Below are 15,761 nucleotides of genomic sequence, written 5' to 3' on the forward strand. Positions count from 1 at the left end.
AATTATTTTCCATTGACACAAGGCTTTGTGGCATCTTCCAGTTATCTTGATAAGCAGGAGGCACCATGATGCCAATTTCATCCTTATTGAGAATCATCAGATGTTGGTAGCCAGATGTTATTCAGTAGGGTTCAGTGGGTTCTGTTGGGAATTGAACTCGCAGACCTTTGCACTTTAAATGACTATATATAGTGCATTAACTTTAGGAGCTATCTAGGTCCTAGTGCTCAGCAGTTGTAGGAAGGGATAACTAGAAGCTATCAGAATGGTATATAGAGTCCACCTTCCCTTAATATACAGAACTATCTAGGTCCTAGTGCTCAGCAGTTGTAGGAAGGGATATCTAGAAGCTATCAGAATGGTATATAGAGTCCACCTTCCCTTAATATACAGATGTTATATTGTGTCAAGCCCCCACATATAGGGTTTTACATGATTACCACACATACACTACCCAGGGGTGGAGTGGGATTCCAGCTCTCCTCTAGCTCTCTGCTTTCCTGACTGTTAGTTTGGGTCATCTCATCTCTTGCTCTCTCTTTTCAATAATAATGGCAGAGGTTTTTTGCAAAATATTCTGCAAAGAGCTATTTCTCTTTCTTCATTAGCCCTTTTATAATCTACCAGCTGGAGAACCAGCTGACTAGTTCTGTCAAAACTTAATCTATAACAAGAGAGTTGGTAGTCCTTTTCTATCACATAGTTGTAACTATGCCCCCTGATAACTGGAGGGGGCAAATGCTACTATAGAGCAACACCTTCATTGCTGGGTAAGCTTGCCAGCAAGTTAATTGGCCTGACATTTTATGTACAGCAGAGTTTAGTTATCTCAGTTCATCCCTCCACTCAAATCGTTTCAGATCATCTACTGCTATGCCCATACCTGGTGCTGAATGCCTTCTAGTTTTTCAAAGGCTTCCTGTTTTCTCCAGGAACTTCAGGCCTCTCAGGGCCTCCTTAAGAGTCAAAAAGATCATGTGAAGTCCTCCCACAGGTGCTGTGCTGACCATTAGCATCAAGAAGCATCATTGTTGGAAATCACGACTGGCTTTCTACCAGGTTTATATCCTCCACACAAGAAGATAGATGTCAAATTTATTGGACTGTTTCTTGGGGTGACACAGATTAATCATGTGGCCTTTTGCCTGCAGCTTCCAGCCACATTGAAAATATACCCAGCTTTCCACCTTTTCTTCCTGATCCTGGAACTGCATGCTTTGGCCTCTCTTCCACCCCTTATTTTGGAGTGGAGGAGGAAAGATTCAGGGTGGAGCATATTTTAGACTTGTAGCACATAAGGGACAACCTTGAAAATGTCATTCATTGGAAGGGCTATCAGGAAAAGGAAAATTCTTGAGAGATGGCAGATGACATACCTGCACCACCCCAACTTCCAATTTTCCTTCATGTCATAGTTATCTGTCTGGACATGCAGAAGATGTCTGCACATTTCATGGTGTTGACTGTTAGGGGGAGAGGACAGTTGCATGACTAACAAGATAGATATCTAGACTTTTTCATTTGAAGTTAGAAGGAGACTTCTGAAATGAAAAGAATACCCGATAAAGAAGAATTGGATATGATAAATAGAGATAATTTCCTTTTTCCAATGATCCCAGCCAGGAAGAGGGGAAAAACGGAGGGAATTCCTGATAGGGAAGGGAGATGGAAGGAGGGGGACAACTCTCCAGCTATTCATGAGCAGAAGAAGAGGGGAAAGAGTCTCCAATACTTGCAGACTTAGAGTCTTCCTCTCTAAGAGGAAAATAAAGAAGGTGATAGTGTAAGGGTTGAAGCTGGCTAGATGGGAATCAGCAGTTTCCAGATAAGATGGTCACCAGATCTCACAACCGTCTGATTTCAATGCTGTGAGAAGTGATTTACTGCAAAGCTGAGTTGTAAATCCTGATAGGTTGGCCTAAATCAGAGTGATTAGCCCAGGGTTTCTCAGTGAGTTTCCATGGTGGTATGTAGGTATCATGATAAACAAATGAAAGTATGAGATCCACAGACTTAATCTGTGTATATAACACCAGAAGACAGTATATGTAAGAAAGACAGGCAGAATAAAAAACAAAAGTTACTAACATCCCCAAAATAGAATCATACAATATAAGGCCTAGAGTAGACCCTGGAGATCATCTAGTCCAACATCCTGCCCAGCATAAGAATCAGTACTACAACATCCCTGGCAGATGCCCATCCAGTTTCTGTTTAAACACTTCTAGCAAAGGAGAGTCACAGCTTCCAAGACATTCTGTTCCACTGCTGAACAGCCCTTGCTATTAGGAAATGTGTCTGGATGTAATTTAAACTCATTATTCCTTGTCATATCTTCTGCAGCACCTGTGAATAATGCTGCCCTGTTTACTGCATGAAGGCCGTTCAGATATGCAAAGACAGCTATCATATTTCCTTTCAGTCTTCTCTTTGTGCTAAACATACCCAACACTATTCTCTTCATAAGTTTTTTTTTCCAGGTCTTTTCTCTAATCCTCTGACTTATTTTCTATGAATTCTCAGATCTCACAGGCCCTGAGATAATATCTGCAAGCCCCTTTGAGATTCAGATGTAATTTGTCTGGTCCCAGAGACAAACTTGTTCATGCTAGTTTGGTGTTCACCAGCTATTTCTTTACTTACTTTGGTTGCCACTCTTCTTACATTATTTGTTCTGCCTAGGTCCATTTGAACACAGTTCTCTTTTGGGGAGAAGACAGAAGCAAAATAGGATTTGAGATAGTCTGAGCTCTCCCCATCATCTGTTACTCTTCTGTGATCTTTAAGCAGTGGGCCCACCTCTTTTTGTTACTTTTAGTTTCCCTTGCAAGCCTAAATTCCTTTTGTGCTTTAGCCTTTTTAAAACTACCTTTCCACAGATATTAGCTACTTCCTAGTATGTCTCCTTAGTGATTATATCCATTTGCCATTTCATGTAAATGCCCCTTTTAACTCTTTGCTCAGTTATCAGAGCAAGCAAATATCTTGGAATCAAAATCTGAATAAAAAGGTCATGGAGACTGATAAAGGATTAAGTAACAGCAAGGTAGAAATTACTAAGAAAAGGCAAACTTGGGAAAAAATTGAGTTAGACAAAAAGAAGATAAAAGAAAATTTTAAAACAGTCACCAGAAGAAAGAATTTAGAAGTTTATGAAACCAAAGACCATTTGAGACTAATTTTACAGTTTATACACATTGCACCTATGTATAGACTCTGAACACACTAATTATGTGGAGATATATTTCCATTGATCGTGAGAGGAAACTCCAATTTGTCAGGCACCAAAATGCTTTTTCTTAGTTTGTTTCATAGTCCTGCCCTCTTCCTGGTTTCATAGTGATGAACAGCTGTACATTTGACAATACATAACTGGGTTTATCTTGCTTACATAAAAGTGATCTCCATTTATAAACAGTTGATTGAAAAGAGATTTCCAGTATATATAATTGGGGCAAATCTGGAATCTTGTGTCATTAGTTCCTGAAGATGAAAGAGAATTCATTTTGAAAAACCTGTACTTTGTGATGAACTAAAAGAGAGAATCTCAAACCAGACGGCTTGCCATGAACTTTTGAAATGACCACCAACTGCTTTAAAAAATAGATTTTAAATGGCGGTTACTGTATACAGTAGATTCACCTATCTAAATCAACCCATCTGGTATGTTCTTCCTGAGAGAGGCTTCTGGTTATATCCCACTTCTGTGAAGTAAGGGGAATGAAAGTCAGGAGGTGCTGTTTCTCTGACACTGCTTTGGCCATATAGAATAACCTCCCCTTTGGAATTAAGACTTACACCATCCCTCTTAACATTCCAGAAGTTGCCTAAGATAGAGCTCTTCTGTAGAGTGTTTGGTGGCTAGTTAATTGTTGCCATATTTTAATTTAATTTAATTTAGTTCTGTTTCATTTTTTCATATATTTTGGTTGTGTTATTTGTTTTTTCCATTATATTGTTTACAAATTTTGATTTTAATACTTGCTGTGGATGTTTTAATAGGTTGTATCTTTTTATTGGATTACTATAAACTGCTGTGAGTCTTTATTGATTAGGCAGTCTATATATTGAATGAAGAAATAAATAAATGGCCTAAGTTCTTTTAAAAACAACAGAATATGATTCTAATATGAGAGGTAAAACCTGGACAGAGGAGACAAGAAATAGGCTTCAGAACAACATATAGCTTTAAATTGCTTTGGATTTTTATTAATTAAATTTTGTACAAATTAATGTTTTAGACGTATGCCAGTGTACTTTTTCAAACTTTCTTTTATAGCATTTTATCTTCCAGTTCCTCTTCAAATCATTGATATACTGATAACAAACAGGGTTAAGTGATTTTCATCAGCTATTCATTAATCTGAATAAACAATAAATAAGTCTTGATAATTCCTATTTACAGTTTAAAGAATTATGTGTATTTTCCTATTATCTCGCTTATATTCACCTCCTGCCCCTTTTTAGGTTTGAACATGCCTAAGTGGCCCTATCTTTCATGCTTCAATGCCTGTTGTAGCAGAAATAATGCTTCATTAACAGTTTCTAGAATGAATTTTCCATTTCAAACATAAAATATATTTTCTATATTGATTTATTACTTGCATATTTTCTGTGAACTAATTTTAAAGCATTTAGTTATTTAATGTTCATTTATTTCTCCTAGCATTCTCCATCAGAGCCCTTCCTAGAAAAACCAGTGCCAGACATGTCTCAGGTTAGTGGACCGAATGCCCAGCTACTGAAAAGTGATGATTACCTTCCTTCAATTGAGCTGCAACCACAGCAGAAGAAAAAGAAGAAGAAAAACAATCATATTGTTGCAGAAGGTCCCAGTAAAGGATTTAGTAAGGAAGGCTTTCCTGGTGGGCCTGATAACCAGGATCCTACCAGAAAAGCCCTAGAATGTTCCCAGGAAGAAAAAAAGAAAAAGAAGAAACCTAAGGTGAAAAAGGACCCGAAGGATCTGAAAGAACCCAAGGAGAAGAAGGAGCCTAAGGAACCCAAGACTCCCAAAACCCCCAAGATCCCCAAAGAGCCAAAGGAGAAGAAAGCAAAACATACCACGCCAAAACCCAAGACCAGCAAAAAAGCAAGGTAAGGAAGGCATCTTATCTAAGTTCAATATTAAATATGTTTAAATTACTGGAAATGTTTTAGTATGGCGTATAGCCCATTTTTTAAATGGCTGTATATTGATTTAGAATTAACCTAGCACAGACTAGAATGTTTTTCTTTTGATGTTTTTCTGTTTCCAAAGGGTTATTAAATTATAGACCTATTTGGACACAGCTACAGGCAGAGAAACAAACCTTAATTTCAATAAGAATTGCTGGCTTTGAGAAGAGGAAGTTAATACAAGGACACTGACTTCACTAAGCCACCCATTCACTTTCTCTTAACCTGCTCTTAAGAACTGGTTATCCCAGTCTGTCATTATAGTATTTTGGGGGGGCAGGATAAACCTGTACTTTTGTATAGTGTTCATCTCATTTTCTGCTGTTGAAACTACATTGTAAGTATAATTGGAACCCTGAATAACCTCTTAAAAGACTTTAAATGTTTCATGAAATTGGATCTTATTTATCACAGTATTCTAATTTATCTTTATGGGATCACAAGATTCTTGGCTATCAGAGAGACAGAGAGAGAAGGAGGGAGGGGGGAGAGAGAGAAAGAGAGAATATATATGTCAGACATACAGATATACACATGATTTTTTTTTTTTTGGTGAATACTTTGATGCCACAATACAGAGAATGTCAGTTTTATATACATCTGATACACAGGGCATAAATACAATTGAATTACACTGTTGATAATGTGACTTTGCTTGGCTTGAAAAGAATTTTAAAAGAGCTTATCATTTCAGGGAAGCAGGTTTATTTCAGGAATATTCATATGTACCAAGATTGTTGCTACAGAGAAAACACTGGTTTTGTATTGCTAACCGATTTCTCATTTCATTACCAGTATCCTAGAATTACAGAACTTGGCATTTATTAATTGTTTTGTTTTTAATATTAGAGATATATTAAATAGGGCTCTTGGAAAATCTTTGCATGACATTTTTTTCAGGAACAATCAAACCTATTTTGGATACTTTTACAGAGGAAGCTTCATACTTGTTTCTTTTCTTTCCAACATCTGCCTCTTTAGCTGCATGACTATTTTATCATGTTAACACTATAATTTAAGGGTCTTTTGTTAATTTTATGTGTTCTCTGGTAGGGAACCCAACACATTTTTTTCTAGGAAAAACTTAGAACCTTAGAACCTACCAACATTCTCAATCACTGTATAGACAGGTTAAGCAAATTAAGTATGATATTAATTTTTTTTCTATACATTGCATGTTCACATTTTTGAGCTTGAAGTCATTCAACTGAGTTTAAATGCAGGCAATTTTTAAAGCGGTATAAAATCTGTAGAAAAAAACTGTGCCCTTATATATTAAGGGGTTTCAAGAAAGAAGAACTGTCCAGTAATAGTTGAATAAATAATACTGAATCAAGATTTTAAATGAATCAATAAGCTGAGTGATTAATCTGTCAAGCAACAGCTCTTGAAATCTTCAAAGATATATCATTTATCTTTCTGATCTATTGCTCTGATACAGGTAAGAAAAAGGTATGATAGTAATAAGAATATTATGATTGGTATACTCAGCAAAGAGTACATTGTGATTATAATATAATCATAGATATTATATAGTTACTCTATGTGTTTTGAATAGCAGATATACAGCAGTATCCTAGGTCTACCACTGATTTGCAAGGATACATCCTAAAAAGTAGCAGATAGCTTATATAGCTTTCTCTAGATACTTCTCAGTCCCCGGTGGCCATTTTGTTGGGTTATTGATCCTTTTGATTATATACTTTTACATTGGTCTTTATGTATCATGCCTGCCACTTTCCCCCCAGTTCAGGCCAATTTTAGCAAGGAACACTGTATACAGTAGCTGGTCAGGAAGTCTAAGTGCTCTCCCTATGTTGCAGGAAGGATAATCTAGGGCTCTACACCATAAAGAGGGGCCTAGTGTAACCATTACAGGAGGGAGGAATCATGTGTTCTTGATCTCAGTGGTAGTTGCTGTGTGTGTCATGAATTCTATGTGCCTGATTTTTAAGGTCCTTTTGCGCATATAAAACCTCTATAACTTGGCATACAGGTTATAAGTTGGGCATGGGAGCTGTATCATTAGTTATATATGCTTTATTTGTAAAGTGGTAATAAAAAGCCAACGTGGTATAGTGAGTAAGGTGTTAGACTAGAAGCTGGAAGACGAAGGTTCTTGAGATGGTGTTGAAAAATAGGTTTTGTATTACACTTAGAGATGATGTCAGGCCCAGCCCAAGAACAATGATGAGGCAGTCCAGTCCAGTATAGTTCCTTTATTAGCTTACACCCTAAAGACAGAATCTCGCCAGACTAAATGTATGCTAAAGCAAACGGGGTGGATATACCCCGTGAGACTCTAGGGAGGGGCTAGCCTAAGCCTCTTCTTCTTTTCACGGTCTTGCTGCGGGCTGAGAAAGTGCTTGCCTTGTACCCTCTCCTGGAATGTACTCCCTCCCTCCTGATAGCCTTGATCTTCCATTCCAGCATCCTCCTTGCACATGCCTTCCATTACAGCCCCCCTTCAAAGTCAGACTCCCCCTCCGAGCTCTCAGGGGAACTGAGTAGCGGTGGTAACGATGAAAGCGCAGGTATGCTGCTTCCCTCCGAGCTCCCTTGTTCCAGATCAATAGTGCAATCAGTCTCGATGGGCAGGTAGTGCAGTAGCCTCTTCCTCCCCAAAAACGTCTGCAAAATCAGCATACTTGGTGGGTAGTTCCCCTCCCTCTGTCTGGATGTTTACCCTGGGAGTGGAAAGAGTGACCATCTGTGCTTTGTAGTGCTGGCAGTCAGGAGAGGAGAATGAGAGTGTTCCTGCATTCCAGTCTGTTGTAGGGTTTTGAAGTCTGAGCCATGAGGTGCCTAACACTATGGGTACCTGTAAGGAGGCAGTTACATAAAGGGGCAAAAACTCTGTATGACTGTTGATAGTGAACTGCAGCAGAGTTGTGGACTGCACAATGGGACCTGCCTTCAGTGGTTGGGGATCTATGGTTTCTACCTCCATGGGCTTTTTAAAGTGTAGTGTCGGCAATTGCCATCTTTGCACTGCCTGAATATCTATGAAGTTTGTGGTAGCCCCTGAATCGATAAGAGCTTCTAGCTCTAACTTGTGACCAGAATCTAGGGTTATTGTAATAGGGTTAAGAAAAAATGCTTGCCTGTTGTCTTCAGAATGATCTCTCCTTATCTGCTTGATGGCCCCTCTTGCGAGCTCCGTTGAGAGGGGCCTGCGAAGTTTCCCTGGTCTGCTGCTGTGGCTGAAGCTGTGCGTTTAACAGAGGACTGCTCCAGATGTCTAGCTCCTGCTGTTACATTCCTTGCTGGGCATGCCCTTAGCATAGCCCAGGGGTTCCACAGTAAAAACAAAGGCTTAGATTCCTTCATCTCTGTCTTTCCTCCATGGAGACTGCTCTCTTGGCCGCTCCGATCTGCACTGGCTCTTCTTCCCCTGGATCTGAGGTTGCTGTAGGAGGAGGAGAGAGAGCTGCGAGAGGAGACTCATAGGTACCTTTGCTCCTGACAACCTGACTCTGTTTTAAGTCCTCCAGCCAGGCATCAGGTATCACGCAATGCTGATAAAGTTCATCCAGGGTATTCGGTGTTCCCTGTTTTATTAGCTCATCCCGAAGGCAGCTGTTCAACCCTTCTCGAAACTGGTCAATGAGAGCTACTTCATTCCACCCGACATCTCCCACCAACAGCTTAAAATCCACAACGTATAATCTTACTCTCCTGTTGCCTGTTTGAATTTCCAAATGTCCCAACTGGCTGTGACTCTCTGGATAGGATCTCCAAAATGCCCTTTAAAGGCCCCAACAAAATTCTGATAGTTGTTGAGCACCGGATCATTGGGTTCTATCATGGGGGTAGCCATTTTGCTGCCGATCCTTTCAGCAAGCTTAACACAAAGGATACCTTTGTAGGAACTCTGCAGGTCTGCTGTCCATGAATAACTCGCACTGTGCAAGGAAGGTTCTTAACTGGTCCACATCCCTTCCATATTTCTCCGGCATGCTTCCATGAGAGCGCAAGAGGATCAGTGATCCGGCTGCGGCCTGCTGGGCGTTCTGTCTGAGCTGCTGTGCTAGCTGCATCATTGTGGTCTGTAAATTATTGATCTGTGTGTCCACTTCTTGCTGATGCTGTAGTAAGGCTGCTGCTAGATGCTGCAGAGTAAATGGTGTTCCTTGAGGATCTGTATCCATGCTCAAAATTTCCTCCCTCTCGCTGGAAGTATGAGTCTGGCAAGATTGATGTCAGGCCCAGCCCAAGAACAATGATGAGGCAGTCCAGTTCAGTATAATTCCTTTATTAGCTTACAGCCTAAAGACAGAATCTCGCCAGACTACATGTATGCTAAAACAACTAGTGGATATACCCCTTGAGACTCTAGGGAGAGGCTAGCCTAAGCCTCTTTTTCTTCTTCTCATGGTCTTGCTGTGGGCTGAGAAAGCGCTTGCCTTGTACCCTCTCCTGGAATGTATTCTCTCCCTCCTGATAGCCTTGATCTTCCATTCCAGCATCCTCCTTGCACATGCTTTCCATTACAGATAAGCATATATCACATAAAAATACTAAATTAATTTTATTAGTAATGGCATCATGCTGCTTAGCAATTTTTAAGTTCCACAGTACATCAACTTTGTGGCAAAAACTTGTCTAATGTTTTAAATCCAGCTAATGCACCAAATTCCTTTAACTTTTCCATTATTATATCTATTCCTTCCAAAGGATTTTCCACTATTAAAAACCAAATCATTTGCAAATGCCCTTAATTTATATACCTCTTTTTTCACCTTCACCCCAGCTTACTTTCATCATTTCTTATATTTCTGTTAAGTACTTCCAAAGCCAAAATGAACAGCAGTGACAAAAGAGGGCATCCTTGTCTTGTCCCTTTCTGCATTTCACAGGATTTAGTCAATTCGCCATTAACTATAATTTGTGTTGTTTGTGAGGCATACATTGACTTTACCCATTTAATAAAATTTTCTCCAAATTCCATATTTTCTAAAGTTTGAAACAAGAAAGCCCAGTTCAAATTGTCAAACACCTTTTCCACATTGAGAAAGATAAACATGGCTTGCTTTTCATTGTGTTGTTCCAAATATTCTGATAGGTTAATAATATTTCTAATAGTCTCTCAGCTGTCTTTTAGGCAAAAAGCCACATTAGTCTTATGTATAAAGTCTTGCAAAACACCTTTTATTCTTTCAGCTAGAATCATAGTAATATTTTGTAATCATTATTCAGTAATAAAATGGGTCAATAATTTTTTTGGTAAAGTTGGATCTTGACCTTCTTTATGAAGTAGTGCTACATTTGCCCCTGTCCAACTTTCTGGTATCCTTCCCTTTTCCAAAATTCATCATTTCTTGGAAAGGTTATATTAACTCGCCTTCAAAACATTTATAATAGGAAGCTGGTAATCCATCTAGTCCAGGTGCTTTCCCTATTTTAGCCTTTTTTTATGGCCTCATATACTTTGCTTATTGTTATAGGTCCATTCAGCAATTGCTTTTGTTTATCCGTTATTTTTGGTAAATTTGATTTAACTATTCATCAACTGCTTCTATTTAGCAAAATTCATTTCTGTTTCCATTTCTTTGTTAGCATACAAAAGTGGTATTGTAGAAGTTTAATTTGCTGTGAGATATTTTTCCTTCCCAGTGATCTTTTTAATTCATCCTCCTTCATTTTTATTTCTGTTAACATCTTATGGATCTTTTCTTCAGTCATGTCTTTTCAATTTGGCATTCTACCTTTTAAATTGTCCTCTCATAAAAGCTTTATTTGCATCCTATATTATCCTTCTGTCAGTACCTTTATTTAGATTATTCTTAAAAAATCCTTTCAGTTCTGTTTTATAGTCCTCAATTACTGGTTCCTTTTGTAACAAAGTCTCATTTAACCTTCATCTGTTTCTACTTTTCCCCTTATATATCAAAGCCACTGGATTATGATCTGAGAATGTTTTTGGTAGTATCTCTGCTTTACTAATGCATATGGCTAATTTCTTAGAAATCCAAAACATATCTATTCTTGAAAAAGATCTGTAACTTTCAGAAAACTACTTATATTCTTTAGTGTTTCCATTGATGTATATCATATATCTATGAGTACAAAGTTCTCCATCATTTCAAAAAAGATTTTTGGCAATTTACCTTGCATTAATTTGATTCCTCTCACAGAGGTTCTATCTAGTTCTAGACAGACCATTCCATTCCAGTCTCCCAGGAGACACCAATTTTCATAAGTCATAGCCATTATTTTTTTCCATAAGTCCTTTAAAAAATATAGTTTGTTTTCATTATGTGCATATAGTCCCATGATCATAATTTTAGTCTCATTCCACTTGATTTCTACTCCTATATATCTCCCATAGTCATCACTTATTACCATTTTTTGCTGTAATTGTGGGTTTACATACAAAACAGTTCCATTTTTCTTCACCAACCCTGCAGATATAAATTATTGTCCCAAATTTTTGTAAATCACATATTTTTCATATTTTCTTATATGGATTTTCTGTAACCAAATTACATCTTGTTTCAGTTTTTTCAAATAATGAAATACTTCTTCTCTGTTGAGGAGTGTTGGCTCCATTTGTATTCCACGTTAGACATTGAAGATCCATATTTATGCTGTAAGCTTTAAAAAGTCTGTGTCTATGGAGCCTTAGTTGTCTCATCCTCATCTTCTTGCTGTGTTTGTTGTATAGTTCCATTTCCTTATTCCAGTTGTGCTGTCTGCAACTCCTCTTTAAACCTATCATAAAAATCTCTTGCCTTTTGTACTGAATTCAGTCAGTATCTCTGTTGATTAAAAGTTAAAATTATTCCTTCCAGTCTATCCCAATGAAATGGTATCCTCTTTTATTTAAGCTTATATGTCAAAAAAGTATATTCTTTTCTCTTCCAAAGAATTCTAATAGAAATTTCTTTCAACACAATTATCTTTGCATCATTTATTCTTAATTTAGTATTAAAATGTTGTTGCAGAATCTGGTCCCTTATCTTCTTCCTGACAAAGTGGACAAGTATGCCCCCTGGTACTTTTCTTAATTGTGCATATCTTGTATTGATTCTGTACACTTTGTCCACTTCTGAATCCATATCTTCTTCATCTTGTTCCCAAAATTTTGCGATAGATTCCACCACTGTCTCTCTGATATCTTCACCAGGTTCCTCTGGAACCGCCCTTAATCTTAAACAAAATTCTTTCTCTCTTAATTCCAGTAAAGCCACATTGTCTAAATCTTTTTCCATTTCTCTGTTTATTATTTCCATTTTATTTTCCAAACTTTCTACTTTTTCTTTAATTTATTTAACTTCTGCTCTTATCTGGATTATGGATCTTTTTATTCATCTGTTGTTCCATAATTGTAAGTCTTCCATTCTGTCTTTCAAAGTAATCAAATCTCTTTTGACTGATGTAGTTACTTATGCAGCTACATTCTTCCCTAGTTCCGTAAACATTTTTTGTAAAGATTCTGGAGTAATCCTTTTTTCTGCTATCTGTTGACCTTCTGTAAATGATCTTCTTCTCACTGTAGACATTTCTTCAGCTTTTGTTTTTATTTATTGGATTGATTTATATAGCTGATCATCTCACATGAAGTGACTGGGTAGTATTTATTGTAAAATAATACAATAAATATATAAAAATATTTAAAAAATCATTATTAAAAGTACAACCATCAGATACAGGAGAGAGTAAATTAAACACAGTTATAGAGCCATCTTAAATATCCCCAGTCCCCTGGGATCTCCAGGCCTGATGAAAAAGCCAGGTCTTGATGGACTTATGGAACATTAACAGGGATGGAGCTAACCTCACTTCAGAGGGAGAATGTTCCATAAGGCGGGTGCCATGGCAGAGAAGGCCCGCCTCCTGGGACCTGCCAACTGTATGTCCCCAGCAGACAGGACCCGAAGCATGCCCTCTCTGCCAGATTTGTTGCTTTTTTTGTAGTTGCCATTCTTATTAATATTTTTTTTGTAATCCAAAGAGAGGAAGAAAAAAATATAATGATTTTTCCCCCAAAAAATATACTCACAATATACAATTCCTTATTCAACTCTATAGTTTTGTATATTTATATCCCACTTAGTGGCTCTTTAAGTATCTTTAGTCTCTATGGTTCATCTCTATTGTGGTCTCTATTGCTTCATAAGTCCGTAGTCAGGTCTTTCCTAACTTCCTGTTCCCAGCTTATTTCTTTGTTTAGCGAGTCAGCCAACCAGCCTCCGCAACTCCAAACAAATTTCTTTCCCATGGAGGTATGTTTTATTTAATTAATTATTTCAAAAGTACTCAGTTCTTAACACAATAATATTTTAAATTAGATTGTCTCCTTGTCTGTTTTAAACTTTCATAGTCCAAACTCGCAACAACCTGTTTTGCTTTTAAGTCCTTATAATTATTTCCTTTTTTATAAACTTTTCCTGGGTTGAAGGCACACTCACCCAGGTGGCATTTAGTGATCTGTTGCATTGAAAGTATTCTGGGGAAAATATGGCAGACTAAGATGCCTTCATGGAAGTGACATTGAGGCTAAACCAACAGCCGGGTGATATGCCCAAGCAAATGGAGCTTCCCTGGACAAAGTGGAAGCTGTGAGATTACCCATTTGAGCTCCAAAGAGCAGCTCCTTGGGGAGAAGCCTGCAGGATCCAGAGGGACCCTGTCGGCAATTCCTGAGTAAAAAGAGCCTGGAGTCACAAGAGGCAACAACACGCTCACAGCCTCAGATGAAGCCAGCAATGGACACTGGGTTTGCCCAGTTCCCTTTCTAAAGCACATTTAAGATGAAAAGAATAATTAAAAAATAACTTCTGTGTATGTAAGACACTTTACTTTTAATTCTAGAAATAACTTTAGGTAGAAGGGGGGAAAACCTGCTAGGTGCCCCAAGCACTAACAGCAATGTTGTTTCCAAAACAAACAAAACCCTTTAAGAATAAAAATAAAAAGTCTCAAGTAAAAATACATAAAGCCAAACAGAAGGATAAACAGCCAATAATAAAAACAAAAGAACAAGAGGGAATGCAAAAAGAATTAAAATATGTCACTAATATGGGTATACAAATTGCCTAGGCCCAGACCCTGCTGGAAAATTTTGAGCAATTTTTTAAGCTTTCTTAAGTAACAGCAAGATCGGGACTGTTTGGATTTCAGGAGAATGATGTTCCAGAGGGCAGGGGAACAACTGAGAAAGCACACTTCCAAGGGCCCATAAGATGACATTGTTTTGTTGGTGGGATCTTCAGCATGCCAGCCATGACAAATCTTACAGGACTGGTAGAAATAATTGGAAAGAGTTGGTCCTATAGATATCCAGGCCATAAGGTATAAAGGGCTTTGTATATGACAGCCAGCACTTTGAATTGCACCTGGAAGCCAACTGATAACCAATGACGCTTATGAAATAGAGGTTGCATATGGGCAAATTGAGATGCAGGCATGACTATTCATGCTGCCATGCTCTAGACCAGCTATAATTTTTGAGTGGTCTTCAAAGACAGCCCCAGCAGGAACATGTTGCAGTAGCCAAATGAATGGTAATTAAGGTATGAGGTGATCCAGGAAAGAGCAAAATTGGTGAATGAGATAGATCTATGCAAAAGCCCTCCTGATTACAGGTGTCACTTTGAGCAAGAGCCAAGAATCTAAAATAATTCCCAGATTATGCACCAGTTCCATTTGGGGAGGTATAATCCCATCCAGAACTAAAGCTGGAAAGTCACCACAAACTCCCAATTCAGATGCTAAGAGCCTCCATAAACTTAACAATAAACCTTGGCAGCATCACTTGGTTGGCCAGGGATCAAGATATGTTATTGGGTGATTATTTGATACATGACTTCTCCCTTGGCCTCATGTAGGTAATAAATAGGAGGGGAGCCCTGAAGAATCCTGCAGAGCCTGGGCTTTGGACTCAATCACTCTCCTGCTATCAACACTGATTGGAACCAACCACAGATAAATTCTATAGCACCATCTCCTGACCTGAGTGTTGAAATATGTGGCTAAAGGAATCACCCCTTCTTCCCCCTCTGCTTTGGGAGATAAACTGATTTCATAAAAGATAAATAAAATCAATTTTTTAAAGAAATGGAAAATAGAATATAAAACTATATTTTAGTTTAAGTAGTCACATGCAAGAGAAATACAAATATAAATCACAGATCATGACTTGAAGGGATTTCCCATAGAATAATATAAAGGAAAATAGGAGGCTCTGTGCAGTCCATAGTCATTTTTCCTAATCCAAAGGCTGCTGTACTAGGAGGATGTTCCAAGTTGCATAAAGCTCAATTATTGAACCTATACAGAGAGAATAAACACCAGAGACAAAGTATTAGGCTTAATCACCCAGAAACAAAACAAAAATTAATCTTACATAATATTTCTACCAAAATTATTTTACCAATCCTTTTAAAGGTAGCTGTTTTCCTGAAACAGATTTCCTTCCATCTCAGAGTTTTTCCTAAATTGCTACTGCAGATTCCTGGAACTTCTGGACAGTTAATTCTGAGTCTGCTGTGGAGGTAGAACAAATCCTTTGTCAGCTTTAGTTCCCATTTTCAACTTCATTTTAAAAAGCAGACTACTTCTTTCTACCAGAAAGGGAA

The 15,761-nt window shown here is 38.0% G+C and overlaps 1 protein-coding gene across 5 annotated transcripts in view; it reads left to right on the plus strand.

The window, feature by feature from the left end:
* The window catches only part of CHD7 (chromodomain helicase DNA binding protein 7), a 203,298-nt gene that overhangs the window by 100,089 nt on the left and 87,448 nt on the right, over positions 1-15,761 (plus strand). For all 5 annotated transcript variants that reach the window (XM_088130937.1, XM_088130933.1, XM_088130936.1 and 2 more), the window contains one exon: positions 4,667-5,097. In XM_088130937.1, the coding sequence (XP_087987063.1) occupies positions 4,667-5,097 (431 nt within the window). The remainder of the gene's footprint in view (positions 1-4,666; positions 5,098-15,761) is intronic.

Source organism: Python bivittatus, unplaced genomic scaffold (assembly GCF_059951505.1).
Source record: "Python bivittatus isolate LINGU-HERP-01145 unplaced genomic scaffold, Pbiv_v1 ctg000840_np1212, whole genome shotgun sequence".
Taxonomy (NCBI): domain Eukaryota; kingdom Metazoa; phylum Chordata; class Lepidosauria; order Squamata; family Pythonidae; genus Python; species Python bivittatus.